This window comes from Hippoglossus stenolepis, chromosome 16 (genome assembly GCF_022539355.2).
Source record: "Hippoglossus stenolepis isolate QCI-W04-F060 chromosome 16, HSTE1.2, whole genome shotgun sequence".
Taxonomy (NCBI): Eukaryota; Metazoa; Chordata; class Actinopteri; order Pleuronectiformes; family Pleuronectidae; genus Hippoglossus; species Hippoglossus stenolepis.
In genome coordinates this window covers 17,046,200-17,073,935 of record NC_061498.1, presented here as the reverse complement: position 1 = coordinate 17,073,935, position 27,736 = coordinate 17,046,200, and the positions used below count along the sequence as shown (strand labels likewise).

General features: G+C 42.3%; 3 protein-coding genes across 3 annotated transcripts; 1 reads left to right on the top strand and 2 right to left on the bottom strand.

Moving 5' to 3' along the window:
* Positions 1-20: 20 nt before the first annotated feature.
* On the bottom strand, positions 21-8,465 carry tbc1d17 (TBC1 domain family, member 17). Its single transcript, XM_035181249.2, has 17 exons — positions 8,352-8,465; positions 7,231-7,326; positions 7,067-7,144; positions 6,864-6,975; positions 6,590-6,773; positions 6,317-6,425; positions 5,758-5,928; positions 5,237-5,362; positions 5,018-5,121; positions 4,794-4,888; positions 4,590-4,706; positions 4,143-4,243; positions 3,650-3,749; positions 3,241-3,338; positions 2,418-2,534; positions 2,246-2,332; positions 21-808 (listed from the first exon to the last, which is right to left on the bottom strand). Exons 1-17 carry the CDS (start codon positions 8,412-8,414, stop codon positions 647-649), a joined length of 1,920 nt encoding a protein of 639 aa, XP_035037140.1. The 5' UTR covers positions 8,415-8,465; the 3' UTR covers positions 21-646.
* A 2,040-nt stretch (positions 8,466-10,505) lies between these two features.
* On the top strand, positions 10,506-18,282 carry akt1s1 (AKT1 substrate 1 (proline-rich)). The gene is made up of 6 exons (XM_035180425.2): positions 10,506-10,656; positions 12,698-13,491; positions 13,588-13,849; positions 14,144-14,227; positions 14,311-14,486; positions 17,361-18,282. Exons 2-6 carry the CDS (start codon positions 13,099-13,101, stop codon positions 17,496-17,498), a joined length of 1,053 nt encoding a protein of 350 aa, XP_035036316.1. The 5' UTR covers positions 10,506-10,656; positions 12,698-13,098; the 3' UTR covers positions 17,499-18,282.
* A 530-nt stretch (positions 18,283-18,812) lies between these two features.
* zgc:195001 (uncharacterized protein LOC567531 homolog) lies at positions 18,813-25,399 on the bottom strand. Its single transcript, XM_035180426.2, has 5 exons — positions 25,298-25,399; positions 21,018-21,047; positions 20,777-20,839; positions 20,247-20,386; positions 18,813-19,595 (listed from the first exon to the last, which is right to left on the bottom strand). Exons 1-5 carry the CDS (start codon positions 25,317-25,319, stop codon positions 19,191-19,193), a joined length of 660 nt encoding a protein of 219 aa, XP_035036317.1. The 5' UTR covers positions 25,320-25,399; the 3' UTR covers positions 18,813-19,190.
* Positions 25,400-27,736: the final 2,337 nt, after the last annotated feature.

The window sequence follows — 27,736 nt, the reverse complement described above, 5'->3', positions numbered from 1 at the left end:
ACCTAAGAGAGACAGACTGATATGATTCAACCATTTATTTGGTAATAATCAGCGGATGAAAACGTTATACAGGTAATTACAAGGCTTAAAATATTACCACGCCGCATGTGAAAACTATAAGGCATGCAAAAACTTTGCATAGGGCTGGAATGGCATCATACTGTACTGACAAGGTGCTGGCAGTCAGTTTATACTTCAATATCTTCCCTTTTCAGGAACAGTGGCAAGGGAACAGGAGGGAAATCTAAACCAGACTCAACAAAGAGAGTACACTGTAGTGACAGGTGGGGATGAAAACAGCTGTTAAATAACTTGGGGAAAAGGTAAAACAGCAGCATCCAACAGAGGACGGAGAGAAAAGAGAGATGACAGAAACTCAGGAGGATGTGAAGTGACGAGCTGTCCGGGTAAAAAAAAAGAAGAAAAAGAAGAGTACGAACATAGTGTTTAAATATCTTGGACTGAAAAATTCAGGGGTACATTAAAAGAAAAACACTTCAACAGCACCCCCTGCCCCTGACAAACAGTAACAACAGTCTTCCTTCTCATTGGATCACAATGTATATATATAGATTCTGTTTTTCCACATATAAATATCTTTCATTCATCGTTTAGTGAGCGTCAGTCCATCAGCTGACTTTCAGATTTAAGGATAAGGGCGACCACGTGCTGAATTAGAGGAGGAAGCTCCGGCCTGGGATTGGCTGAGGAGGCGTTGTGCCTCGCCGGCCTGTGAGTCCGGGCTGTCCTCGTCAGAGCTGGGGGGAACGTGGAGGCCGAGAACCCTCTGCACCTTGAGGGGAAGCTCCTGTGGAGGGAGGAGGTGACAGGAATTATTTTTCTATTGTGTTGGAAATTTGTCAATAAACGAGGTTCTGAGTCAAGTTGTCTTTGTCAGTGTATTTGTAAAAGCTTTCTGCAGCAAGGATCACACGGGCAAGGTGGAGGTTGCGAGTGTGATAAAACAGTGAAGTGTCTGTGCTCATATTTAAGTGTCTCTGTGTGGGTTACGCCCTGACCAAAAACACGTGAGGGGTGTGTGTGTGTGTGAATGTATTGTTCTGTGTCCGGAACTTATAGATTGCATAATTTCTGTATTGGAGAGGAAATAATGTTATCAGTGGTAAGGATGTTTGTCAGTCAGCTGAGTAGATAAACAGAATTCAACTCGAGTACAGCAAAAGGTCACTATTGACTCAGGTGACCTCAGGATCAACTTCCGCAACACATGTTTAGACGATGGGGTCACATGCTAGACAGTGGACGTACATCCGATATGCATAAAGTTTATGTCGAGCTGTACCCTAGATGGAAATGTCTGCTGCAAGCATAAACTAAGTAGTTATTAAGTAAAGTAAGTAGTTATTAAGTAACGTAAGTAGTTATTAAGTAAATTTCCATTACACTATATCACTTCAAACCAATGCATTAATACAGGCCTTCATCTTTACTGACTTTATGGCTGAAATGCACCTGATCAGCACAGATTTTGATGAATTCACAAGGAGAAAAAAATCTTAAAGGAAGCTGATGGATATTAAAAATTACAACTGGAGATTTTTTTTTTTTTGTGAAAACCTAAATTGGCTTCTAATCATTGGAGGAGCAAATGCATGGACTCAGAAAAATAGGATAAACAGTGAGAAATGAGACAATCCCAGGTATGTATAGATGTGACTCATTACTATTGAGTAAAGGCCAAAAAATCTGAATATGATGCATCAACTATATCTTCTGTAGAGGGCAAAACCATTTGATGCTTTTTAACATCATTAGAAATATTTTACAAATACAATGAATAACAAATAAATAATATTAAGACTCGTATGTGGAAAAAAAAATGGACTGGAAATGATTCCCAATATTTCTGGCTTGTGAAGCTGCGTGAAACAGATAAATGTTGACTTGTTGTGAATTTTATGAGTTGACGCAAGGTGTTACTTTTCCCGTTTCACTTTTTTTTCTGTGACAGATTATAAGAGGTGAGGAGAAGTGACAACTTTCGACAAGAAAAAAACAAATATTAGATATATGTAAGAAGAAGTAAACAGAATTTGAGAGAAATCCCTATTTCTTATGGTTTTGATCCCTGGAGATGCAAACCTGCAGGATAGAAATTCCTGATGTAAACGTATTAATGACACGGAAGCTTCTTACCAGATATTTGGATTGAGCTTTTAAAATACAGGTACAACACTGAGAGCCTTGCCGTCTTTGACAAAAAATGGAAGATGACTCTTCTTACCTTGCACTGAATAAACTGCAGATAAATGGCCTCCGCTCCACGTAGAACAGTCTGCAGATCCAACTTCATCGTCAGCTCATTAATGTGCTGCAGATCAAATGACAATACACAAATGCTGTTGTTGCTGTGTTGACACACTGAGTCGTAAACATGACACACATGCGGTGCACACCTTCAGAATAGTGTTGAAGTCATGATCTGAGCCAATCAGCTCTCCTCTCTGGGACGAGAGGATCGAACAGGCTATCAGCAGGTGGAAGTTGTCACATGGAAGACCAGTCCACTGGACCTGAGGGAGAAAACAGGATGTTACAGAGGTGGGCAATCCCAGCTCCCACTGGGTGAGGGGGAGGTTACAACCTGGACATGTTGCTAGTCTATCACACAAATAAAAAGTTGGTCATTGCAGGGTTCAGGCACATTTTATAGACATAAAACCCATTTGGTTAATTTTGGTGTTTCGGTCTGTAAAATAAAATCAATACTTAGCGGACAATTCAATTAAGCTCCTTTTCCACTGCAAAAAAAAAATCACTAACACCCGCTAACACCTGGCTTTTGTCTGCAATGGTAATGGATACATTGGCTCCCAGGTCAAATGACTCTGCAGAAGACATTCGTTTTTAACCTGATGCCAAAAGGGAACCTGATCACTTGAAAAAGGAAATCTCCAAACATTGTCTGGTGAACATGGCAGCATCTGGAGATACAAATTATATACACAAACCTTTAAATGCTGAAAAGACTGGGGCAGTGAAATCTAATGTTCAAGATCAAAGTGGGCGCTCTACAGATCCTGAGCTAACAGGTCCTTGCTTTTTCCACCCTCAGGTACAATCAAAACCCTGGTAGAGACAAACAACCACGTACCCTCGCATAAACACCTACGGCTAATCTGGAGTCACCAGTTAACATGCATGTCTTTGGACCTTCAGCTGTTTGAGCATCATAAAAACCTTCATGTATGTAAGTAAATACAGATGTTGTGCGCTCACCTCCCACAGAGTGAGGATGTCCTCGAAGGAAAACTCTCTCTTGAACCAGATGAGCAGCCAGCGGAAACAGAAGCAAAGTGAGCCGCTGTCCTGAGAGTCTGCGGAACAACACAAATGTGTTTTCAATTCAGCAACAAACAAAACAACAAGAATGAGCTCCTTGTAAATGATTTATCCCTAAAACTGAAATTCAGGCACTTCCTCTCATGCATATGTACCTGGTGTGCACCCATCTGCAGATGCTTCTATACATAACTAATACATTCTTAAGTGCAGCCTGAAGGATGCAGAATGTTGAGTAGCCTCTTTATTCTTGTTTCTGCTCCACTTTTCTTAGCACCATACTTATGACTTAGGAATTATTTTAATCAAATCCAGAATGTGAGTGGATGGATGTTCACTGACTAACCCAGGAAGTCGCACAGCTCTGGGTCTAGAGCCTTCAACAGGATACTGAGCTTAAGGAGCTGCTGCTTCATGGCCTCCTGAGACTCTTCAAAGTTCTGGTGCTGCATAGATGAAAACAGAGGAGGCATATTAGTCACCGATAAGTCTGTGTAGGTATGTGCTCATTTAAATGAACACATACAAAAAAAACACATTCTCAAAACAGCTGTGATTTATTTAGGACTTATTGAGTTTGAAACTTAACAAAGATCCTTCTGAAAGACATTCAAACCACAAATATAACAATGTGTGCATTCTGTTCTCGTTTAAACCAGAATTGCTGATGAAGTTATTACAAAAATGTTTTCACTGACCACATAAAAGTGGGCATTAGAACTTCATGTCAAACTTTCACTCATTCTCTTTCACTGTTGATCTCTAGAACTATTCAGACGAACTCCCAAATTCAAAAGCTGCAGCGACTGATCCTGATGAAGAGAGAAACGTCTACTAACCACCAGCTCCATGAAGCCCGTCAGACACCAGAAGGATTCCACCTCATTCTGGGTGATGAACAGGAGAGGAGAGAGGAGATCACTCATCCCCTGGACGTAACCTGGGCAGATGGAGAATAATAAATAAAGGAAAGCGCCAGAGAGACACAAGACCTGAGATTAACAAATCATATCATCTTCTTAGTTTTGTTTGTTTACAGTTATTTATAAAAAAAAGTTGTAACGGAACCGAAAATAACAAGACTCAATCACATTACTTTGTCACAACACACACACACACACACACACACACACACACACACACACACACACACACACACACACACACACACACACACACACACACACACACACACACACACACACACACACACACACACACACACACACACACACACACGTAGTGAGTTGCACTTCTGTTTGCCAACCAGCAAAGTAAAATCCTACCGAGATCAAAGTTGAACATGCAGTACGTCATCAGCACATCGTGGAGCAGGGTCAGTCCTGGATTGTCGTTCCCGGAAAAGAACGTATTGTGTCTGTCTGTCCTGCTGACATCTCTCTCTGTCACAAAACAACAAAGCCAAGTTCAACTTCAGCATCACAAGCAGCGGACGGATACAACGATGAACTGATCCTCTGTTTTCTGACCTATCAGGCTTCTGTAGCCTCTGAGGAGGGAGTTCCTCATCTCCTGCTCTTCAGTGACGGACTTCCACTGCACTTTCATTCTGAAATACTCATCCCTGCGGACACACAGTAGCATTAAAGTGGGTCACTGTGTTGAAGGAATAGTTGAACACTTTATGAAAACATGCTTATTCACAAACTGATGTCAAACCATCAAAAGCATGTAAAACAATAAAATCACTGACGTTTTAAACCGCAGAATGTCTTCCCGTTCTTTAGTAGTGCTGTTCCATGGATAAAAACCCAGGAGGAACTTCCAGATCTCTCTCCTTAGTGATGGCTTGATGCCCTGCAAGAGGCAAGAACAACATCAATAAAATGTGTATCTATTATAAAAATTAAAAATAAAACAGGAATCCTAGAAACAGGGGATAAGTATCCTGTCACTATATTTACAGCCTTACCCCCCTGAACACCAGCTCTTTGATTTTTTCTGGGTTCCTCACGCGGCCCTCAGGGTCCAGAAACTCCTCCCATTTGTCCAGAGGTTGTCCCCTGGTTACGTCTGGTCTGGGACCGAGCTCTACCCCCTAGACGGAAAAACATAAACAAGTGATTAATGTCTCCAATTCTCACGTCTCTTTTGACCCATTTAAACATCTACAAGCCACTGAGAACATATTCACTCTTTTTGTGGGCATTCATGGGATTTATTTTTGATGTACTAGCTAATTCACTGTCGGTAGTGACAGTTATCTGAGAGGAAGAGAAGGTTGTGTTATAGACTTTCACAATAAAAAACCTTACGGCTGACTAGGCTTCATACCAAAATGATTTAAATGTTAAAAATACAGTACAATTATTTAATTCCTGGTTTACCTGTGCCTGTACCAGTGAATTTTTATAAACATATTTTGACACGTTACCCATCGAGTACCTGTGGGTGGCAGGACTCTAAATGGTCCTTTCAGTATCTTTCTCTTACACAGTTGATGAGTTCAAATCCAGGCTCGTCATCAGACTGGGGGGGCAGGTTTGGATCCTGAGCAGTGCGCAAGTGGACGGGGGAATCTGGAGGCCGGAGGGCCGCCTTGAAGAAATTGGTGACTTTGGAGAAACCACCAAATGTTGTGGCATAGGGGTCCTGGATGAATCTCTGTTCAAGGAGACAAAAAAAGCAAAGTGACAGATGAAGAGGTGTTTCACTTGAATTCCTCACGGGTTTTTGGCTCGACAGGAAAACACTTCTTTCATGGGCTGTGACTCTGGATGGGCTTCAATATGTGAGTCTGAGGGGAGGTCAGGATCGCCAGTGATAAGGTTGTAAAGTTTTAAAATTAAGTATAGTCCACAGTGTGACTTTGATCAGTATTGATCACTTGGCTTAAAAACTAAGAAAGATTTTATGATCAATTTATGCTATGATGGAGACTGATATTAGTAACTATACTTTTAGACTGAAAACATTATTTCCACTTTAAATGTACCATGTAAAACCTGCTCTCTTTTAAATGAAAACAAAAAATAAAATAAAAGTAAATTACCGAAACAAGATCCGAGCCGTCATCAAGGAGGTGCAGCCGATCAAAAGAGTGAGAGAGTGCACCTGACTCATGCGGGTAAGCAAGGTAGAGTCGCCCATCGACTGGTGACCTGATGACAAAAAAATGCATGTGATGTTATTTCCACTCATGTGACGCATCATGTTAACAGTTCTGCTTGAAACGGTCCATCAGCTGCTCAAAGTGCTGAGACAAATTCCAACACACTGACTCTGCTGCTGCGGCTGTTGGGGGTGTCACAGTGATAATACTCACGGGTCCAGGATGATGTAATGATGCAGGGCCCGAAGAAGTTCTCTGGTTCCTCCCCTGTGGAAGTGTAGAGCAGGCAGCGGGTGCCCCCCTCTACTCGTCAACACCAGAAAGTTGCGACCCAAAGAGAAGCGGGCCCTCCGAAGAGAGTAGAGCTCTGACAGAGGCAGAGAGAATGACCACTGATCTGGAAGAGAAATACAGGGATATTTACTTTCATACATTGTTTCTTATCAACGTAACTCTATGTCAAAGGTCACAGAAGTGTAAAAGGCACCTGACTCTTTGACTGGGACATGTTCTCGATCTTTCTTCACAGTGCTGATAACAGCCCAGTCCGGCTCATAACCAGGGTCAAAGTGTGTATCCTCCTCCCCTCCTTCTCCGTCCTAATTGGTTAAACAAAAAAAGTTGATGACATTCATTTACATTTGAGTCAGAAAATATATGAATATTTTGTTGTTTTTCATGACTACCGACCTTTTTGGAGTAGAGTACAGCGGGGGCACAGCGCCCCTCATCCTCTAGTGGGCTCCACTCTAGAGCTGGCACCCCAGCCTAGAACAAAGACACAGTTAATGACCCCAGTGCTTTCCGGGGCTTTCCCTCTATATAGCAAGCTTGACTCAGACATATTTTCTTACCCGCTCCACAACGCGGATGAACCCTGGGATGGTAGTGTCCTGGTTGCTCCTCTTGGCATTTGTGTGGAGGTAAACTCCCTCCTTCTCAAATATCAGCTGAGGAGGAAGAAATCCCAGAGTTATACAAAGTAAGGTGAGACAAGGGGATGGCTCACTTCTGTGCCAAAGTGAGGTTATGGGGACATAATCTGGAGGTGTATGCTAACAGTATCTACAAGGCGTTGAAAATTGTTCTCATTATAATTTCCCAGAGCCTTGGATGACATAATGAAATTGGCTGTATTGTCTGACCAATATTCTAAAATACAAATAAAATCAGTTTACCTTTAAATCAGGGACTGGCTTGTTAACAATCAAACATGTCAATATTATATTCATTTCCCTTTTCTTGTTTTTTGGTTGTCTAGCTTAGTTTATAATTCATCCGCTCTTTCCATCCTCCTATTTTTCTCTTACCTTATTTATTGCTGTCATTTATTCTGTATAAAATAGACACATTGTTTCCTTGGTGGACATGTTCATGCTAGGTTCTGTATTTAATGTTGATCAATAAACATTGTCCCTGTCAAATAAATACATTAAAAAAATCTGGTCACATTGAGGCCATTGTTATAAATGTGTTATGTGGTTTAACAACATATATGTCAAATTAAATGAGCACACAGTGTTGACCAGATAAGACTGCATGATGTGTGTGGGGGTTGTGTAGTGATCTCACATCAAAGGCAGTAAATGACAGTGATCACATGACTCCAGCTCGTCTGGTCTGTCAGGTCACTGGACCAGAGACCAGAAACTCGCACATTGAAAAACTGAACTTGTTGTGCTGAAGTAGCTTTGACCTAGTTAGCTACAGAGCTAACTTGTCTGTGTGGTAGTAAAACACATCCATCGGGCTTCTAATACAACAGAGCCCAGAGCATGAAACATCCAGAACGTGTAGCTGACAGGTTTATCTTCTCCAGCGATTTATTGAACACCGACAGCTAGCTAGAAGCTAACATTGCCCCCGAAAGCTCGACTAGTTCCACCCGAAAAACGAGGGTCGAGTTGTGGGGGAAGTTGTCAACGTGCGCACATCAAAATACTGGCGGCAAATGCTTGTAAAAACCCAGAACTACCTTGTAATCTTCGATGTTTTGCTCCATTCTTCCGCCGCCGGAGTCACTGCTTCGTTCTTCCATAACAAATATGACGTCACACTTTTGCTGCTCTCAAAAGCCCCCGCCCCCAAGGATACGTCATGGAGTACGAGCCAATCAGATATTTGTATATACTCTGGGTGTTTTTTAACGCCACAACGCGACAAGAAACCCCATTCAGAGATACGTGATGTCAGATCGAATATTATTGTCTGTAATAACACTTTACATGTTAATTTAAACACATTCAAATTCTACTCAACATACTGATGACGTTCCCAACCACTGGGGGGCAGTTGACATGCTGGTTTGTATTAAAATATAATGATAAAATATTGGAAAAATAAGTTAAAATCTGTCCTTATTTTAATCCGGATATGGTATGACACTCTAAAGATAGTTTCAGAATACTTTTAAATTTGTAAATAAAATGATATTAAATCATTTTATTCAAGCATTGCTTTGATGCTTCATTACTTATCTTTCAGAGTTATATGTGACCTGGATTTAACTTCAATTTTATGTTGCTGTGCTCCTCTGTGGGAAGATTTAGTATCATCTCTAAGTGATCCTGCTATGTATCTTTGTACTGGGATTTCTGTGTCTTTGTAGTCTTCAGTTGTTCTGCTGCAATTTGGAATCATGTTACGTCTATTTGTGATCATTTGAGTTCCTCCTCAGCAGTTTGTAGTGTCTTGCATCAGCTCTGAGTTTCTGAGCAGCTGTTTAGAGTTTCTTTGCGGCTGTTTTGAGGTTTCATTGTAACTGTTTTAGTATCTTTGCATCAGTTTTAAGTTTCTTTGTGGCTGTTTTAAGGTTTCTTTGTAACTGTTTTAGTGTCTTTGCATCAGGTTTGAGTTTCTTTGTAACTGTTTTAGTGTCTTTGCATCAGTTTTGATGCAAAGACTCATCCCTGCAGACACACAGTAGCATTAATGTGGGTCGCTGCGTTGAGGGAATAGTTCTTAGAGTTCTTTGCAACAGTTTTGAATTTTGTTGTAACTGTTTTAGTATCTTTGCAGCTGTTTTAGTTTCTTTGCAACCGTTTTGACTTTCTTTGCAGCTGTTTTGAGTATCAGTGCATCTTTTATTAGTTTATTTATAGCAGTTTTAAGTTTCCTTTTGGACGTTTTTAGTGTCTTTGCAACAGTTTAGAGTTTTTTAGCAGCTTATTTTAGTTTATTTGCTGCTGTGTGTTTCTGCAGCAGTGTGAGTTTATCAGTAACAGTTTGGAGTTGTTCTTTGTTGCACTACTCATTAGTTTCCTTGGAACCGTTTGAGTTTCTGCGGTCTTGCGTGTCATTGCATCAGATTTGAGTTTTTTTGCAGCTGTTTTGAGATTTTTGCTGTTGTTCAGAATTTTTCTTCATTGCAATTCGAGTGTCTTTGCAGATGATTGAGCAGCTGGTGGGTGGGTTGCAAGGACTTTACAGAAAGAGATGGGTTGGTGGTGCAGGTGAGATGGAGTTGGTGGGCTGTACACGTGCACGAGAACAAGGCGAGGACGAGTTCTTGATCACGTGTACAACGTGCGTCCGATTGGAAGGCAGTAAACAGGTGACGTCAGAGCTACGCCAAGTTGAGCTGTCTGAAACAAAAGCATATGGTAGCTGAGTTTACATTTCAAAATAAAAGCTTCGATCGGTCACGTTCAATTGGCAAAGAGAAAATGAAGGTGAGCCAAATATAAATGCCTACACACAGATTTTGTTAAAGAAAAAGAAGGAGTGATGTTTGTTATAAATTATTCATATATCTAGCTGATGACAAAGGTGATAAGACAGCTCTTTTACTGAAACAAAAGAAATACAACATTGTAGAAATACAAGCACGAACCATTTCAGATTCATATTTTACATGTTAACAATTTTTGTAAATAATTGTATATGCATTAACATACACATACTGTTTTGTTGTTTAATGTTTTTGTTTTTTTGGACATTGCATTAGATTTTCAATACACCACACAGTATTTGTTGCATGTAACATATTAAATAGAGGGGTAACTGTGTTGTACTGTAGATTTTTAAATTTTTTGATAACAGTTATTATTATTATTGCTGTTATTATGTCATAGCTGTCAAAGAATCTTTGCAAAAACAAAGTCTTTTATTTTTAAATCCTCGGCCGGAAGCGCTGTGATTGCGCCTTGCTAGCTTGCTGCGGGTGCAGAGCCTAGCTGGGGGAGAGAAATCGTGGGAGAAGCAGAATCCGAGCGATAAAAGAAGAAGTAAAGTTAAAGATCGATTAACATCAGGTAACGTGGAAGAAAGGACACGAACAGGTGGGTGAACGTCCTCCCGAGCTTCCGTAATTTACACTTGCGCGTCTCGGCTCGTGCTAAAAGCCAGAAAAATGGAGGTGAAAAGAGGGTCCATGATGAAGCGGCTGCACACACAGTGGGTAAACAACCCGATCGACAACAACAACAACAACAACAACAGGGGCAGGGGAGCGTGCGGTCTGCGGGTTAAACCCAGACAACACGGCTGCTAACACGGCAGCGAGGGGATCAATGGAGAGCTGGGTCATTAGGAAGCTACAGGAGCTACAGTAGTTAGCATCGGCTGGTGTCATGCAGCTCACACACAGAGGTGGGGGCTGCGACACAGTCAGAGGACACATCAGTCTGCACAGCTTGTGTTTACGACTTCAGCTGCACGTAATCGAACACATGCAACCACACGTCAAATCAATACGCTTCCACTGGAGGAGGCAGATGACAGGGTCTCTGCATTTAAGTCTGAACTGTAAACCTGATATTTCTGGACCCGACTCAGGCTTCTTCATTTATAACTCAATTCATGTCTCAGCATATCTCCTTCCTGCACGTTTGTTTACTTTATAAACGTGTTAATACCTCTATATAAAATTGTTATATACAGGGTGTGGGAATCGCAGTGTAACTTGGGAAATCATAGGTGATAGATAGCCCACGATAACAATGTCACGATACAGCAATTCTGCGATAATCGATATATTGCAGGAGAATTCTATAACAATGCATCGCGATATCTGACCGAAGAAGAGTTGAAAATGCCCCTAAAGAGGTGAAGTGCAGCGTTTGTGTATTTATTCACTGCAGATTGGTGTCAGGTTCACAGACACAAACTGAGATGGGACAATGTAAAAGAAAGTGCATTAGGACTTATATTAGTGTCTCTTAAGTTTTTAACAAACACACTATAACTTCTAACGTGTGCCATCATTCTAATGTAAAATATCCATAAACCAAATAATGAAGTATTGATATTTGGCACCAGCTTATCGTCAACATGTTTGTTTCAAATATCTTTATTGAGGAAAAATAGACCTATCCTTTTTCTTTTTTTAGAGCAAACACACATAACTCTAAACAATAAAAACTGTCTGAGATGAGGGCAGTATCAAGTTTAAGCTGAGAAAAGGTGACGGCTCACTTCTATGCCATGTTCTGCATATGGGGACAGGTGTATGGTAACTGGATCTACTAAGGATCATGTTCACTATCGTAATTATTAATTGTTTTCCCATAACATGTCAGGAATTAGTGGCCATTATAGTCCCCCAGGTTCTAAGGTGACATATTGAAATGAGTCTTTTTGTCTGACGAAAAAAATCTGATATACAAATACAATCAGTTTACTATTAAAGCAGGATCTGGTTTGTTAACAATCAAACATGTAACATTATACTAGATTCCTTTTTCTTGTTTTTCCTGTTGTCTAGTTAGTCTTTTATCCACCACCCTCTGCTCTTCCCTTTTCTTATCTCATTTAGTGTGGATTGTTGCTAACCACACATATCCTGGATATGCACTGTCTTAGTCTGCGTGTAGACTATTTGCCAGATGTTATGAAAAGAAACAATCCTGGCATCACACACTGAGCAGTAAAACCAGAATGTCCACACCCAGCCCAGGAGTGTTACCTAATATTGCATGTAGCCTAAATTTTTATAAACAGAATTTGTGTTGTTTCACCGTTACAGATTGGAGATTATGGGGGGCCAAATAAAAGTTTTATCTAAGAGCAAGTTTTCACTGTCAGCTCAGTTAGTCTTAATTCAACAGTTGACACTTCCTCCGGAATAAAAGAAAGAGTGTCATAGCAATGAGAAGTCCATAAGACAACAGATGTTGCTGAGCTCCTAGGATGATTAATACTGGGTTGGGTTTAGTTTTTGATTTTATTTTAATTGTCATCTACTGTGTTTAAATCAATTTCCTCATTTTATATTTTCTATGACGTTGCTCTTATTTCTGAGCTGACCCGTTCATCTCATCCGACCCTTCTCATTGTGCTGTTGACCCTGTGTTAACTCATATTTTGTTTTTATCTACCCAGGTATCACCAGCAACTTGGCAACAGCTTTTCTCTCCCCTGGCTCTCCAGTGCGTGTAAGGACATCGGCCACTATAAATATACATATAATTATATTTACATTAATATATTTATCATATCTTAAAGTCACCTAGTGCCTCTCTACCTGATCGAGCATTCTTCGCCAGTGCAAAAACATTTTCAACACCAGCAAGACAGAAGAAACAAATCTCAAGTTTTCAGGTGCACCACAGCTACCAAAGCTTCAACTGATAACTTGTAACTGTGCTTTATTGAGTTTAATGCTCCTCAGAATCAGCCGTATCCGAGCTTCTGGTTAGTCTTTAAACTCTTCAACATTCATCAGCATTGTTCTCGTCCACGTAGTCCACTAAAGAAAGCTATAAACAGCACTTAGCAACATCATGGCCTCCATCACCAAGTTGTCTGAGCCTGAGATCCCAGACAACCACAAGGAGAGCTGGCTGGCGCTACTTTCTGCAGTGGAAACATACTGCCAAAAGTCAGGCTGCGACCTGGCCATACTGACAGCCTGCAAGAAGTTCCGGTCGTCAGCGGGCGATGGCGACGGGGTGAGGAAGCGGGAGAGCAGCAGTGCCTTTCCGAGGGAGTGTGATTTCTCCTACAGCATTTGGGGTCAGGGGTTCCTGGCCGAGTCGGCGCGCCGCTACATGGACGACATCGGCGTGCTGCACTCCACGACCATGCTAACAGCCCACAAGCACACACGCCAGTCTGGGGGGGAGGGAGGAACCAAGCTGGTGGTTGACCTGACCTCTGACCCGGGACACAGGGGGGTGAGTGGTCTGCTTGTGTGTCACACTGCACTGTGGTACCACTCCATCACAGTGTTCTCATCCATACTATTCTGGGTTGTTTTGCTGTCGTCACAGAGCTTTACAGGAGACGGTGTGGTGGGCGGAGTCAGCCCCAACAGCAGACAGTACTCCCAGAACTACCCATCAATCTACAGCTCAGGAGCTGGTACCGGGCAGGTCGCCGGGCAGAACGGTAACGAAGAGAGGGAGAGTAGCATGCTGGAGGCCGAGCGAGGGAGACAGAGCTCTGGGATCGTGGATTTGGAAGAAGAGTGCGAAGACGAGGAAGAGGAGGAGGACATGGATGAGAGGAGACCCTATGGGAATGAAAGTGCAGGTGAGGAGCGAGACAGTTGGTCGTGGGCGTGCGACACTATACAGGACGAAAGAACCGTTTCACTCCAAACCCAACAATATTATTATTCTGTTTTAAAAGATAGGACGAGTTTTATATTTTGTACTAACATTCCACGTATTTTGTTGTTTTCCAAGTGTCACGTGACTATTTTGATATTTATATTTCAAACGATTATTAATCGTTTGCAAATTCAATTCGTTGTGTGAAACCCTCCCCCTTGGTTTATCTGTGTCTCTTTAAGTATTCTTAAGATTTATGGTCCTTCTGCTGCAGGTGTGTTCTCGATGGACGAGGACTCTCTGTCTCGGGACTGTGAGCCGTTCTTTGAATCGGATGGGGAGGAGGAGAGCACTGATGGTAAGAGTTTGATATCTCGACTCCATGTATGTCCGTTTATGTTCATTATCTCCATTCATTCTTTTTGTTTCTATATGTCTTAGGCTCTTTGAGTGAGGACGCCCCTCCTCCTCCTCGTGGCATGGCCATGGGTCATTCTGTGTACTCATCCCGTCATGCCCACCCCATGGCTCTGGCCCGCTCGCTGCCTGTATCTGTGCCCGTGTGGAGCTGCAGAGGAACCCGAGGCGCTCAGGGAGACGGCAACAGCGGAGAGCGGGTGAGAACACACTCAAACACACAAAGTAGCTTGTCACAGAAGCTGCTGGTTTGCACTGTGAGACTTGAGGCCGTCGAAGCTACACCGTAGGTACGCGTGTAGCCTTTGCACTGGGCCTACGCCGTTGTGAGCATTCAAAATTGTGTAGGTGTGTGCGCGTTGCTCTGCAATTACACCACTGAAACGCTAGTGACCGTAGAGTTTCAATGCTTCTGTGTTGAGTTTCTTCCAGTTTCCGGTCCGCTTATTTACAAATTCTCTACGGTGTCTCTGTTTACACCAGAACAATGGCGAGTGTTATCATGTTGGAGTTGGAGCAGATAGATGTTGAAGAGCAATTACTTTTTCTTAAAGAACTGCAACGAAGAAAAGAAAGACGTCGGAGGAGGTGGTCTGTTCGACCATTAAATCAAGTGATGCGAAGCAGGAGATGTCAGAAATACTGTCTGCCGGAAATGCAATGCCACCAAGTGGATCAATCGCAGCTCTTGTGGTCTGCGTTAACGCAACACGTAGTTAAATCTTTGGTAAGGTGCACGTCAGGGTACGCCTTAGTGTTCTGCGAAGTGTGTACGTCTACACGTAGGCTACACGGGAGCTACGGTGTAGATTTGATCCAGAAGCATGAATTGGGCTTGTAATGTTCTGGAGCACGTGTCTCAAAGTGAGGTGAGGGGATTAGCCTGATGTATTTGGCCTTAAATCAAGATTAAGCTGAAGTTTGAAACCAGGTGAATAGATCAACAGATCATCTATGAGCGATCCAAAATGCCACAGCTAGACCTCTCGTTAGGTCAAACAGATGCTCCCATTCTTAGTTCTCTTCACTTACACAATTTAGTTTAAAATTCTCATTCTTACTACACAATCACTGCACCATCAAGACCCTACATATCTCACGGATCTCCTCCACCTTTATTAATCCGCTCTCTCTCTCAGATCTGACTATTTAAATCTATTACACTTCCCACACAGCTGTCTAAAGACGTGTGGTGACAGGGCTTTTGAGAAAATAGCACCAAAGTTGTAAAATGCCCTACGTATATTTTAAAGGTTTGTTGATTCTGTGGGTCAAAGGTGTTTGGTTTAAACAGGCATTCAGGTTATTTACAGTATGTGTACCAGATCTGTGTCTCTATGCACTACTACTGGACTCTATGTGATTCTATTTAGAGTGTATGTGTGTGTTTGCTCTCTGTCTGTTATGGTGGAACTCTGTTTATAACTTCTTTGGCCCTGTAAAGCACTTTCATCAGATAATTTACCACTCCTAATAACAAGAGGGGACTCATGAGACTCAGCGAAAGTAAAAGAGTTCTCACCTTCAGAGTTTTAATAGAACAAAGATCCACACACATTATGAATGAAACTTTTTTGCCAAAAATAATTCATGCATTATCATCATTGACATAGGCAAAAACATGTAAAAAATTACAACTCTGTCTAAAAGCCTTTGTAAAAAATCCCCACACTCATTAGCAGCTTTATCTTCTAATATGTGAATATTACTGCTCGTGTTTCTGGAGCTAATCTAGTTAAGTAATTCACTCAGCCGAGGAGGTTATGTTTTCATCAGTGTCTGTCCGACTGTCATAAACTACTGAACCCATTTCCATGAAACTTTGTGGAGGGGTGAGGCATGACCCGAGTAAGAACCCATTACACCCGGGCCACACCGAGTGCATGTGACGTGACGGCTGTGTTGCTGATCTGCTTGTGCAAATGCTTGTACGCGTTAGTTGCTCAAACTGGGCACGTGTCTGCTGTGGAGCGGCTCCGTGAGGTTTCTGGTATGATTTCTGTATTTCCTCGAATAAAAGTAGGTCCAAGTACTTGACCAAACGCCAGCACTCTGCGGTATGTAGCTGTGCAACGTCCGGTCCTACAATAACTATAAAACCTTGTTAAATTAAATGAATGGATTCAGTCACAGAAACACTAGTGCTTTTACTTTGAAACAGGGACATGAAGGATTGCAAATATTTACGTTTGTCACATATTTGCCAGATATAGACATTGAAACTGCCATAAAATATCAGACATATTTAGGAGAGTGATGTTTAAAGGAGACGTTTGTGAGTGCGAGCAGATCCAAATAAAAATGTGGATCCAGTGAATTTATTCTAGTTTTGATATTTTTTCTAATTCAGAATAGATCTGCAAATCAGTAGGAAAGTGTAGGAACGTTGGTCTGAAAAGTTCAATTTAGGGGCGTTATGGATGTTTTAATATCTCTACTAAATATGGTGACAATGTAGATGTCAGTGAGTGTCCAATACATCTTAAGAATTGGGTGTTTGTAAATCTGCTGCTGCTTCATCCGCCACGACGAGTGACTGAAAGTTGTTTTTTCTCTCCATCAAATAGACAATTTAATTTACTTTAACCTTTAGAATATATTCTACAGATAAAATAAAAATGTTCTGCTTCCATTAGTTAAATTGAAATACCTCAACTAATTTTCCTAAAAGAAACGGGTAATGAAAGAACTGATGAATGAAACGAGCTGTTTGTTTGTTTATGATGCTGCGGCTGCTGATGTTGTTGTTGTCGATGCTGACATGTTTCATGGCATCTAAAGACCAAGACAAAGAAACAATTCACCTCCCAGTATTCTGATGCACCAGCTAATGGTCACGACAGCTCCATCAGTTCATGTGACCGTAAAAGTATGTGTGACATTTGTGTGAGGTCATGCTGGGAAAATACTTTACAAGTAACCTCTCACAAAGAATTTTTTTCTGAGTGAATGAGCGTCAGGAATTTGGATTTTCCCCTTTTACGTCCAGGTTCTCGTCTCTGACCCCCCATGACCCTCCTGTGCCTTGTTAACACAGTCTCCTCTGTGTGTGTGTGTGTGTGTGTGTCCTCTAGGTGGGCTGTGCTGACTTGGATCACATCGCGGCCAGTATGAAAGCCCTGCTGGCCCCCGGGGCCACCGACGGGACGGAAATGTTCGGGGCCCTGCCTCGGCCCCGCCTCAACACCGGGGACTTCTCCCTGAAGCACTGAGAGGGAGGGTGTGAGGCGAGCAGGGGGAAGAGAGAGAGAAAGGGATAGAGGGGAGTGAGTGAGAGTGGAGAAGAAAACGTGGAGAAAGATATTGTCATGACAACGGATGGCTGAGGCGGGGCCTGTATTTTGGCAGATGTGACGTACAGTTTGTGAAACGGTGTAAAAGCTAGTACCTCCATTTATCTCACTAACCAAAATTTACGGCACATGCTTCGAGGAGTAACGGAGAAAGAAATGTTATGAACACTAATAACATTTTCGACACTATCACTCCATCACTCCACCAACCAACCAACCAACCAACCAACCACCACCACCTCGTCACTACACATTTCACAACACTAGTGACTTCACGTCTCCAAACACTACATTAGTACTGGACCTGAGGAAAAAGTTGAAGTAACAAGAAGCATGTTGCTTTTAAAAAATGTGAGCGGAGGACCCCAGCACCTCCTCATAACATGCCTGTTTGTACTTTTACTTTTGCCAATGAATGACTGACTGATCGAATGATTGTAAATCAATACAGCATTATAGGGGATGGCGTTCTTTTTTGTTTTGTTACTTCGCTCCAGATGTTGAGTGAATGAGAAAGTGACTGTGTGTGTGACTGTGTGTGTGTGTGTGTGTGTGTGTGTGTGTGTGTGTGTGTTTGTGTGTAGGGAAGAGAGAAGATGGGTTGATTGAAAATGAACAAATGTCCACATTTGACATTTCAAAAACAAATAAATGTTCCAGGAATTACTTTTATGTTACAAATAAAGGAGCAACACCAAGAGAGCGAGAAGACTGTGTGATTTTGTGTGAGGGTGTTATACCACTATGATCCTCCAGAGGGCACTAGTACTACACTATAAAAATCTGTTTTGCTGCACACCCCTGATATTTAGGAATACGAACTAATACAGCCCTGCGGTTGTACCCCTCTACCAGTCTACATCATTTCTTTTTACAGACTCATATTAGGTCACCGTGACCTTTGATACGTGAAATCTGATCTTTGAGTACAAGTGACAACGGAGGAAAATTTGAAGAAAATCCCTCAAGGCAGATTTGAGAGATCGTGTTCAAGAGGCCAAAACATTTTTTTGTGAGGTCCTTGGACGTTCGACCACCATCACAGTGACCTTCGACCTTCAACCAAAATCTAATCAGTTCATCCCCGAGTCCAACTGAGTGTGTGTTCTAAATTTGAAGAAATTCCCTCAAAGCGTTCTTGAGATATTGTGTTCACAAGAATGGGACGGACAGACTACCCGGAAATAGAATGCCTTTAGCCACTGGCAGGTAAAAAAAACATGACGTCTGTGATATTACACAACAATTTAATTTATTGACTACATATAGCACATAAAAAATACATAGACTCTGAAGTTAAACAAGCACTCAAGTACATGTAAAGCCCTGTGTATATATAAACATACACCGCTTTGCCTATTTTCTATCTTAAATAAAATAAGTAAATAGATACACAATAATAAATAAAATAAGGCACATTTGGTTATATTTGGATTTGAAAAGCTTTCTTCATGCACCAGAGAAAGCGAACACAAGCTACAGAGATTTCACGACGTGCTTCGGTTCGGCTCTACAACTCCGACACTTGTTCCCCAAACAACTTGACACCTTCTTAAATTTACACCATGTGACCCCTCCCGCCCCCCTCCCACCCAAACCTGCTCTAATTTGTCACTGATCCTTTTTCCGGATGAGGGAGAAGGAATCGGTGCCGATCCAGAAGCCGGGGAGGAGCTTTTCCTGGACGTTGACCTTGAACTTGTGAATCAGCCGCACCTCCTTCTCGCCCTCCCCCTCCAGCAGCATGAACTTGATGATGCCGGCGGGCTGGTCAACATATACTCCTATGGTGGAGGACGGGGTGAGCTTGACGTCCACATTCTCGCCATTGTGCCACACCTGGTAGCAGGAGCCGGACCACCCGACTCCCCAGGAGCCACTGTTCTCCCCGAGGCCGCAGACCCCCTCCTGGACCTTCCGGGGCGCACTCTCAGAGATCACCCCGATCACCACCCACCCCTCGTAGTCCACCTCCCAGTACCCTCGATGGCCCAGCAGATTCTCCTTACACAGCACCTGAGGAGAAGAAGGTCCAACATTACACAAGACGAGTCTCAGAATTAGAGTTGATTGTAAAAAGAATTGATCAACAATTCCTTTTGATGAAAAAAGACTTAACGTATTTAATTGTTATATAAAAATGGCTGATCTTCTTGGGACCATAGACTAAATAGAGGGACGACATGACAGTTCCAAAGAAAGTGAAGCCAAAACTTCTTGATAGACCCCTGGTGGCTGGCTGCAGTAAGTCATAGACCTTACCTCATCCATGTTAGCAGATGGGACATGGTCCATGGTGCAAAGAATTACATGACAATGTAATGCAGTTTATTGATGTGTGAAATTTTATTTTGAAATAACTGCAGGAAACAAACCAGAATCCCCAAAAATATTTTTAAGGAAACGTGTCGGAAAGTAACTATGTTCATTTACTCAGTTACTGTAATTAAGTACTATTTTGAGATGGTTTACTCAATTTTTTTTTATTTTATGCAACTTTCTACTTCTTCTGCTAATTAAAAACACATCATTGTTCTCGATTAAACCACTCGTCCGCAAAAAATGTTTTGTCACATGACCGCCGTCTCTCATGCTCCCTCTCATTCCACAATGACTGAGACCAGTGATGACACTGCAGGTGTGATCACTGTTTTGTTAGCGGCCTACCTGTGGTGAGTGGTCGTATCTCTCAGGCCTGTTGGGATACGGGCAGACTGCATCAGCCGTACGAGCCACTTTGGAGCCGCTCTCTGAAATCCACAACAGTTTCTGTGCAGTTTTATCATCCAGAGAGGGCTGGAAAAAATCTGACAGAAAGGAGGAGGGACACATGAAATCAAGACTTATTGAAATTGTTTTTAAAGTTACCCAAGTAACAAAAGTGATAGGGTTAGAAAATCTGTTTAAATGTGGAAACAAACATTTATTGATTAATCATATCTCGATATGTCTTATATTGTTTTATTATTCTGTGTGTTAATAATTATAAATCTATCGCTATCTTAATATTCAAAATGTATTAAACCTTTTAATGACTTAATAAATCATATTTTGGCACAACAAAGACTCCATACTTCACTCCACTACTATCCACAACTGGCTTGAATCAATACTGACTGGCCATCATTTTCACTGTATGGCAGTGATGCTGGATTTTCTTTTGAAATAAACATTAAAAACATAAAAGTATAAGTTACATTTCATGAAGTCAGCCCTGGTGGTGGGTTCAGGGACATTTGGCTCATATTGCGGCAGCTTCTCTGAGGGAACAGACAGGAGAGATAATCAGAGCATTAGAGGGAAAATGCATTAAACTTTATCACGTGTGGATGATCTGATTTACACGACACCAGCTATTGAATTTAATGAACTGATCTTGTTATCCTCTTGGTGATTTACGAAGACAATCCAACAGGAGTAACAAATGTTGCTCTTTACCTTCCACGGGAGCTGCACTGTTTTTTCTTCCTGGAATAGAAAGAGATGAGAGTGAATCGGTAAGTGTGACTGTGTGTGTGTGTGTGTTTATTTCACCACATCTGCTGCAGCCATGTGACAAATAGATATGGGATGCTTTATGGCCTCTCCCCAGAGATTCCCCTCACAATGGCTTGTGTAAAATGAAATGCACAACACTATTCAGGATGGCACTGACAAGTTAACTCTAAATCCTCTCATCTTTTTTCTCCGCAGCCTCTCCCCTTCATCAGTGCTTCTGTCAGGCTGCCGCTCGTCCAGTAAATCACCTGCTGCTCTCAACCCGCACTATATCACAGCCCAGTATGTGTGCAATGTCCGCTCAGCACTGATTCATGAAGTTTCTGCTCAAGGTTTAGGTTTCAACGTGGGGAATCCAGAGGCCCGGGCCCGCATCTGTTAGCCACACACATCACGGCCACTGACAGCAGCAGGAGTCTCAATCTAAGAATACACTTTCTGCACGATGCTGTTACTTCAAACCACCCCGGGCATGCCTGTCATGTCGTGGGCCAGTGTGTAATCTCTGTTCGTTTGTTCCTCCTCCAGCTCGTGAGTCACCCTGTCTCCTGACGTTCGGAGAAAACTCGCACTGGCCCGTCTGGTCACTCTCCGTCGCCTCCCCTGCCTATAGGTCATCTTCGCTCATGTTACCGCCTCTCAGATTTCACACAGACAAATAGGCTCGGTCCTCATCATTCTTCCTCACCTATCAGACAGTTACATCATCACATCATCTTGATTTGTGTGTCACCAAAATTAGAAGGAAGGGCCTCAATTTGTTTTCTAGTTCCATATAAGGGTGTTTTTGTCATTTCCTCAAGTAGCACTACAACTGTGTAAAAATAGTCAGTTATAAAGGAAAAGTCAGCCGAGTCAGCACTCACAGTCAAACTTCTGTTACATTTATTTAGGATTCGATTTTTACTTTCATGTATTACTGGGTAGTTTTCATTTTTTATCATATGCATTATACATATTTTTTTTATAAAGTCATAGTTTATTAGTTGTAGAAATAATGAAGCGGAGGACAGTATATAGTTTGAATTGCAGTGAACTAGAAGCACGAAGTAGAGTAAACAGTGTTAAACCAAAGCACAAGTACTTCAAATGTGTACTTGTGAAAGTGAGCAATACGTGAGTAAATATATTTAGTTACATTCCACCAGGTATTGTTCATTGTTTTACTTTGTTCATCCTGCTATCATATTTATGGTTTGGTTCATGTTCTGAATTCAGGTGATCAATGTAGGATTTCATTGTATCATTTGTGCTTTTTGTTTTTTTCTTTATTTTTGTTGTCATTGTGTGAATTGTGTAGATTGTTTTATGAGGGATTAAGACCAGTGTACGAATCAGCCATTTGTGTGTTTATGTGGTTGTAATCAGATTATTAATATGCATGTAAAAGGACTGAATAACCCTCTTTTTTTCAATGCGACCATTGTTGGCCTGTGGCTCTCGCAGAGCTGGCGTCAATGTTCCTGAGGTCAGCGGATTCGGGTGGTATGCCCATCCCGGCAGAGCCTGGAGGAAACATAACCCATCCAGCCTGCGTGACCCTCAGCTGCGGGGGGGGCAGCAGCGCGACAACCTGGGCGAGAGGACGAATTGAGGGGTGTGGTATAACACCTGCACACATCACATCAGACATGATGGATGGGATTGGGTTGCTAAGCAACTAAGACCAGAGAATGTGATAATTGCTTGGGCATGCCGATATAATAATTGGACTCCACTGAGGCTTAAGATTCAATAACAGATCTGATTCTAGTTTGGAGTTCGTCCACATGTCCTTACTTACTTCAGCAGCATGTTCACTACAGTTTGGACATTAATGGCGGCGGACAGGGGGTGGACAGATCCTGACCAGACGAAGGGGGGAGACCTGGCAGGACGGACGGAGAGGGGCGGAGTGAAGGTCGTGCAGGCCATATTGGAAATGGCACGATGGAGCAGAAAGACGCCTAGTGAAAGATCACTTCATCCATCTTCCCCCGTCGTGTCCCGATTAAAGGGACACAGCAGGTGAGCCGGTGGGGGGCCTTCATGAAAGAAAAGCCGTGTGGATTAATGTCGGGGTGATCAAGGCATTAAGAGGAATTACAGAGAAGAGACTGGGAGACGCTTGGAGAAATTCTACACTGTGAATAAAGTCATCTTCAAATCTGCGAGGTGTTTCTGGCATCTTCAACACCTCGGTAACCTCAGAGTGACAGATCAGGCTGGCCATAACTGAGCTGGTGGTGGTGGGGGGGGCGACTGGAAATGCAGTTTGATAGCTCCCCAGCTGCTCTGTGGAGGTTAAACCCCTGCGGATGCCTGTCCACGCTCAGCGGGATAAACAGGAAAACCCCGCAGAGATAAACAGATACTCAAGAAGATTGATGACTTGACATCGTGGTGATAGAGACATGGAGGGGACGGAGCAGGTTGCAAGACTGCAGGTGTGAGGGGTAAAAATATTTAAGGGCAGAGGGGCCGTAAAAAAGATTTTGTGAATCAAGTGGGAATAATGGCTGAATGCCTGGATGAAGCTGACAGTTTTCAGGAGGAGTTTGAGCAAGAACTACTACAAAGTAGGCTAACAGAGGCAGATTTGAGAAGGATTGAGATATCTTCAGTGAGATCGATCTGAGTTGGATTGTGATGTGGCCCAACGACGAGCTGCAAAACTTGAGTTTCACCTCTCAGAGGGACGTCGCCACCTTATCCGTGAGGATCAGTTTCAGAAGATCTCACTGAGGCAGCAAGATCAGACGGTATAGTGAGATGAGGAGGACAGACAGAGTGAGAGAGAGAAAGAGAGAGGCGGAGAGATGAGCAGGGATGGCGTGAGCCCAGGCTCATCCCTCAGGTCCCTGTCAAGTGTCAAGATTCCTTGGCTGGAAGCCCTGCAGCGCACGGTGAGCGCACGTGTGAGATGGAGATGCGAAGGAAATAGGGCACACGTGGAGGACGAAGAATGTTGGGAAAAGAAAGAATTTAGGTAGTAAAGCTTTAAGTTAGCTCCTACACAAAGACCTGCAACATTAAAAACATTAAATACATTGATCAGTCACGTTAATTAGATTCTATGCAGCCAATAAAAACTAATCATATTGATGTATTATCAATTATCTTTCTGTTCTAGTGACAGAAACTCTTGATGGTGGCAATTGGCAGAATCAAACTGCCACAAATAAAACCGGGCTGGGCTTTTACATTTAGCATTTCACACTTCATTACGCTGGGTGCTCAGGGGAGGGATTGGCAAAATGGGGGGAGGTGGGGAAAGTGTGGAAGAGGAAACACTGAGCGTGGATTGGAAATATCCATAAGAGGCCCGGAGAGCCACAATAGGCCCACATATGGTGCAACAGGTGAGGGGGTGAAGCAACGAAGGCACCACGTGGCGTGAGGGGAGAGAAAACGAGAAAGACGAGCAGAAATGTGAGACCTGAATTTGCAGAGGGGGCTTTGACATTGAGGGGCGCTCGGTAACCGATGGCACAAGTGCAGGAGAAACCATAACCTCCCAGGGAGAAGCTCTTTCTAGCACTTTGCTGACATGATTAATGGGCTGGAGAGAAGCTGGCAGGATCCAAGGTGAGGAGGGATGTCTGGCCCCGCGCAGACTTTCAGCGATGGTCAGCATGAGGCTCTTTAATAACATCATATAAACAACATATGACACACATAATAAATGTGTAATAAAACACTGACACGCAATAAATAAAGTTAAAACTTCTCAAGCTGTGACTCATAGTGATACTTCTGATGAATATTCAAGCATCTCATGGGAAATTTGGGCATTTACAGACGCAATATACAAATCTATAGAAATACATATCGGTGCAATCTATGAAAATAAATTATAATTTTAAATATGAAAACTCTTAATTTTCCTGCTTTTAATAAGGTTTGCAAATGCATTTCAGCGAGAAAAATGTAAAAAAAAACAACAACACAAAGATGATTCAAATTCGGATCCAGTTTTAAGGCTGCACGTCATGAAATGTGGAAAAATATGAATTCTAAAGATTAAACTGCAGAATCTAAATCCCAGGAAAACACCACAGATTCTATGATTCATTGTAAATTGAAATACAATTTACTTGTCATTGACCTGATGTAAAAACAGATGCTCACAGTCATGAGTCAATGATAAATAACTTCTAAATGGTAAATGGCTCATTTGCCACATGGTGTAATGATCCCTGTGGGTCCCCGCAGGGACTCAGGTGAGGATGCTTGCCTACCTGCTTTCTTGGGCACAGGCATGATTCCCTCGGTGCTCGCGGCGTCAAACTTGGGGAGATCTTGTGATTGCACTGAATGCGAGTGTCTGGAGGGTCTCTCTTATTAACTTCCATATGAGTGGGGAGGGGGGAAAGCGAGCAGGGAGGAGGGGGTGTGCATAAGTTTTGTTTGGAAGTAGGAGCTGCCTGCAGGGGGGGGATCGTCCTGACACATGAAACTCCTGATCCTTTCTAGGGATCACATGGATGGAGACCGACAAGCAAATACCCAGTATATCCCAAGTATGCGCGCTCTTTTGCATACACATGGACTGGGCATGTGCGTGCACTACACTCCCCCTCAGATCTGATAAACACATTCATATGACATGATGTAAACTAAACAATTTATGTAGTGAATGAAAAGAAAACTGCGCAGCCATGTGGGGGGGTCAAACGTGATCATCGCACATTTCTAGAGCTGCTGAATTCACGTGATGGCCACCAGAGAATGAACAACGGGTTTCACAACAGCAACGTGAACTGACACGAGCTGCAGGCGTTTGTTTCTGTATATAGAGAAAACAGGAAATCAGTATTCAAGGTGGAGGCCAGTGAATCAGCGGGAGGCCATCGTCAGGTTCAGATGTCATCGCTCAGCGGCGCCTGTAAATGCCTTCTGGCTGAGAACTTGGGCCAAAGTCTCCTCATCTGCTGGTGCGGTCAGAGTTTGAAAATAACAGCTTGTAACTGTGCGCTGCAAATGTTGCTGACATTTCCTCAGTATCTAGGTATAAGTATCAAAGTGTAAAGATTTCAGTGGTGAAGTTACCTCCGACAACTTGTTTACTTCCCTGTCCGTTTGTTTGAACAGATTTCTACAAAACTTGGTGGGACAAGTTTTTTTTTTAACATTTTCACCAATTTCCTAGGGAACAATTCATGGATCTTGCTGAAAAAGAAAATCAGACTGATGACTGTGTGAAATTTGGTGCAGCTTGATTGAATTTAAGGGATCTGTTGGTCCTGTCTTGGTCATCTTCTTCTTCAGTTTAGTGCATTCTATTTCATCCTAATCTAATTCAAAGCCTGGGGGAACTAGAGGATGTGTACATCTTCTCATTTCGCTAAGCAGAATCTTAAAAGATACTATATTTTTGGCACAAGATGGATCTAATATCTTGTCTGGACAAGTTCTATATCGATCCATGTCCTTTGTGCAGAAGAGAAAAAAGGACTATCATCTTTTGGCCGCTCAGTATCATTCACTTCATTCAAAGTATTCGGTATTTGTTTGGTATATGTGTCTGTGTGACGGGCTTACCATCAAATATGAAGCAGCCCAACATTAATGTGTGATTTTGCAATAACCTAAAGCTTTAACATCTGCAAACATGATGAAAAGTTATAGTTGCCCAAAATGAAGAAAGCCTTGATTATCAAATGGACACGTGAGACAATGCAATTCTTCACATTTGTGATTTCAGTCCGAGAATACGACAAAAAAGGAAGTCACCATAGATTCAATCAAGCCGCATTAAATTACACACACTTATTTTAGAACATCGGACAAGGTGGAGAATATCCCTTGTATGTTCGAAGGTCTACCGCACTTGTTAAGCTGCCAACCACCAGTTGACGTTAGCAGATATTAGCGACCACCAGCGGATGTTAGGGACATATCTTCAGTCGTGTACCTTCAAAAATCTTCTGGATTAGCACCAAAATGTATTCATACCACATCCTTCCCCCAAGTTTCATTGTAATCTGTTCAGTAGTTTTTGTATCATTTTGCTTTCAAACAACCCAACAAACAAATGAACAGGGGTGAAAACATACAAAATAATTCCATATTATCAGCGACATGTACAACATTTACAACAAATACAATGATCTCTATCATAGAATTGGCAAAATCGTAATCTGCAAAGTAACTAGTTACTGTAACTGAAAGATAAGTGCAGTAAAATATAAAGTTTTGAATTGAATTGGCAGCATAAAAAGTAGCATAAAATATAAACAATATTCAAATTGTACTTTTTTCCAGAACCTTTTCCCAGAACCCTGGTTTACAAGCCTGTTGCATCATAAACTAAACTATGATCGATGTTCACCAGCTGAAAAGCAATAAAGCTTTAATTTTAGCGGTTAACTCCTTTAGGCAGCGCGTCATGTGTGAGCTGGAACCTCTGCGTGTGGATGATTTCCTTCATAGGCCAATATTGATTGATAAAACTTAAATAGGAAATAACTTCCCTCTCATTAGAGAGTGTCCCTGGCTGCTATTAGAGGAGGAATTTTAATGGAGTGTAAAAGCCCGCTCAGCGGTGGCTTCTATACCAGATCTGCTCCGTGCGAGGTATGAAAACAAATTTTAGCACCTGCTGCTTACTGCTGTCAAAGAGGGGGCGTAAATACTATTGTACCATGACCTCTGGGGATGTTTGAGGCCGCTATGCA

Coding starts and splice junctions, on each gene's coding strand:
- akt1s1 (XM_035180425.2), top strand. CDS start 13,099: ATGGCCTCCATCACCAAGTTGTCTGAGCCTGAGATCCCAGACAACCAC. Junction 13,850..14,143: donor CTATGGGAATGAAAGTGCAG/GTGAGGAGCGAG, acceptor CTTCTGCTGCAG/GTGTGTTCTCGATGGACGAG. Junction 14,228..14,310: donor GGAGGAGGAGAGCACTGATG/GTAAGAGTTTGA, acceptor TATATGTCTTAG/GCTCTTTGAGTGAGGACGCC.
- zgc:195001 (XM_035180426.2), bottom strand. CDS start 25,319: ATGCCTGTGCCCAAGAAAGCAG. Junction 20,840..21,017: donor CAGTGCAGCTCCCGTGGAAG/GTAAAGAGCAAC, acceptor CTGTTCCCTCAG/AGAAGCTGCCGCAATATGAG. Junction 20,387..20,776: donor CAGGGCTGACTTCATGAAAT/GTAACTTATACT, acceptor CCTTTCTGTCAG/ATTTTTTCCAGCCCTCTCTG.
- tbc1d17 (XM_035181249.2), bottom strand. CDS start 8,414: ATGGAAGAACGAAGCAGTGACTCCGGCGGCGGAAGAATGGAGCAAAAC. Junction 4,707..4,793: donor AGGCTACAGAAGCCTGATAG/GTCAGAAAACAG, acceptor GTTTTGTGACAG/AGAGAGATGTCAGCAGGACA. Junction 2,535..3,240: donor ACATCCTCACTCTGTGGGAG/GTGAGCGCACAA, acceptor TTTCTCCCTCAG/GTCCAGTGGACTGGTCTTCC.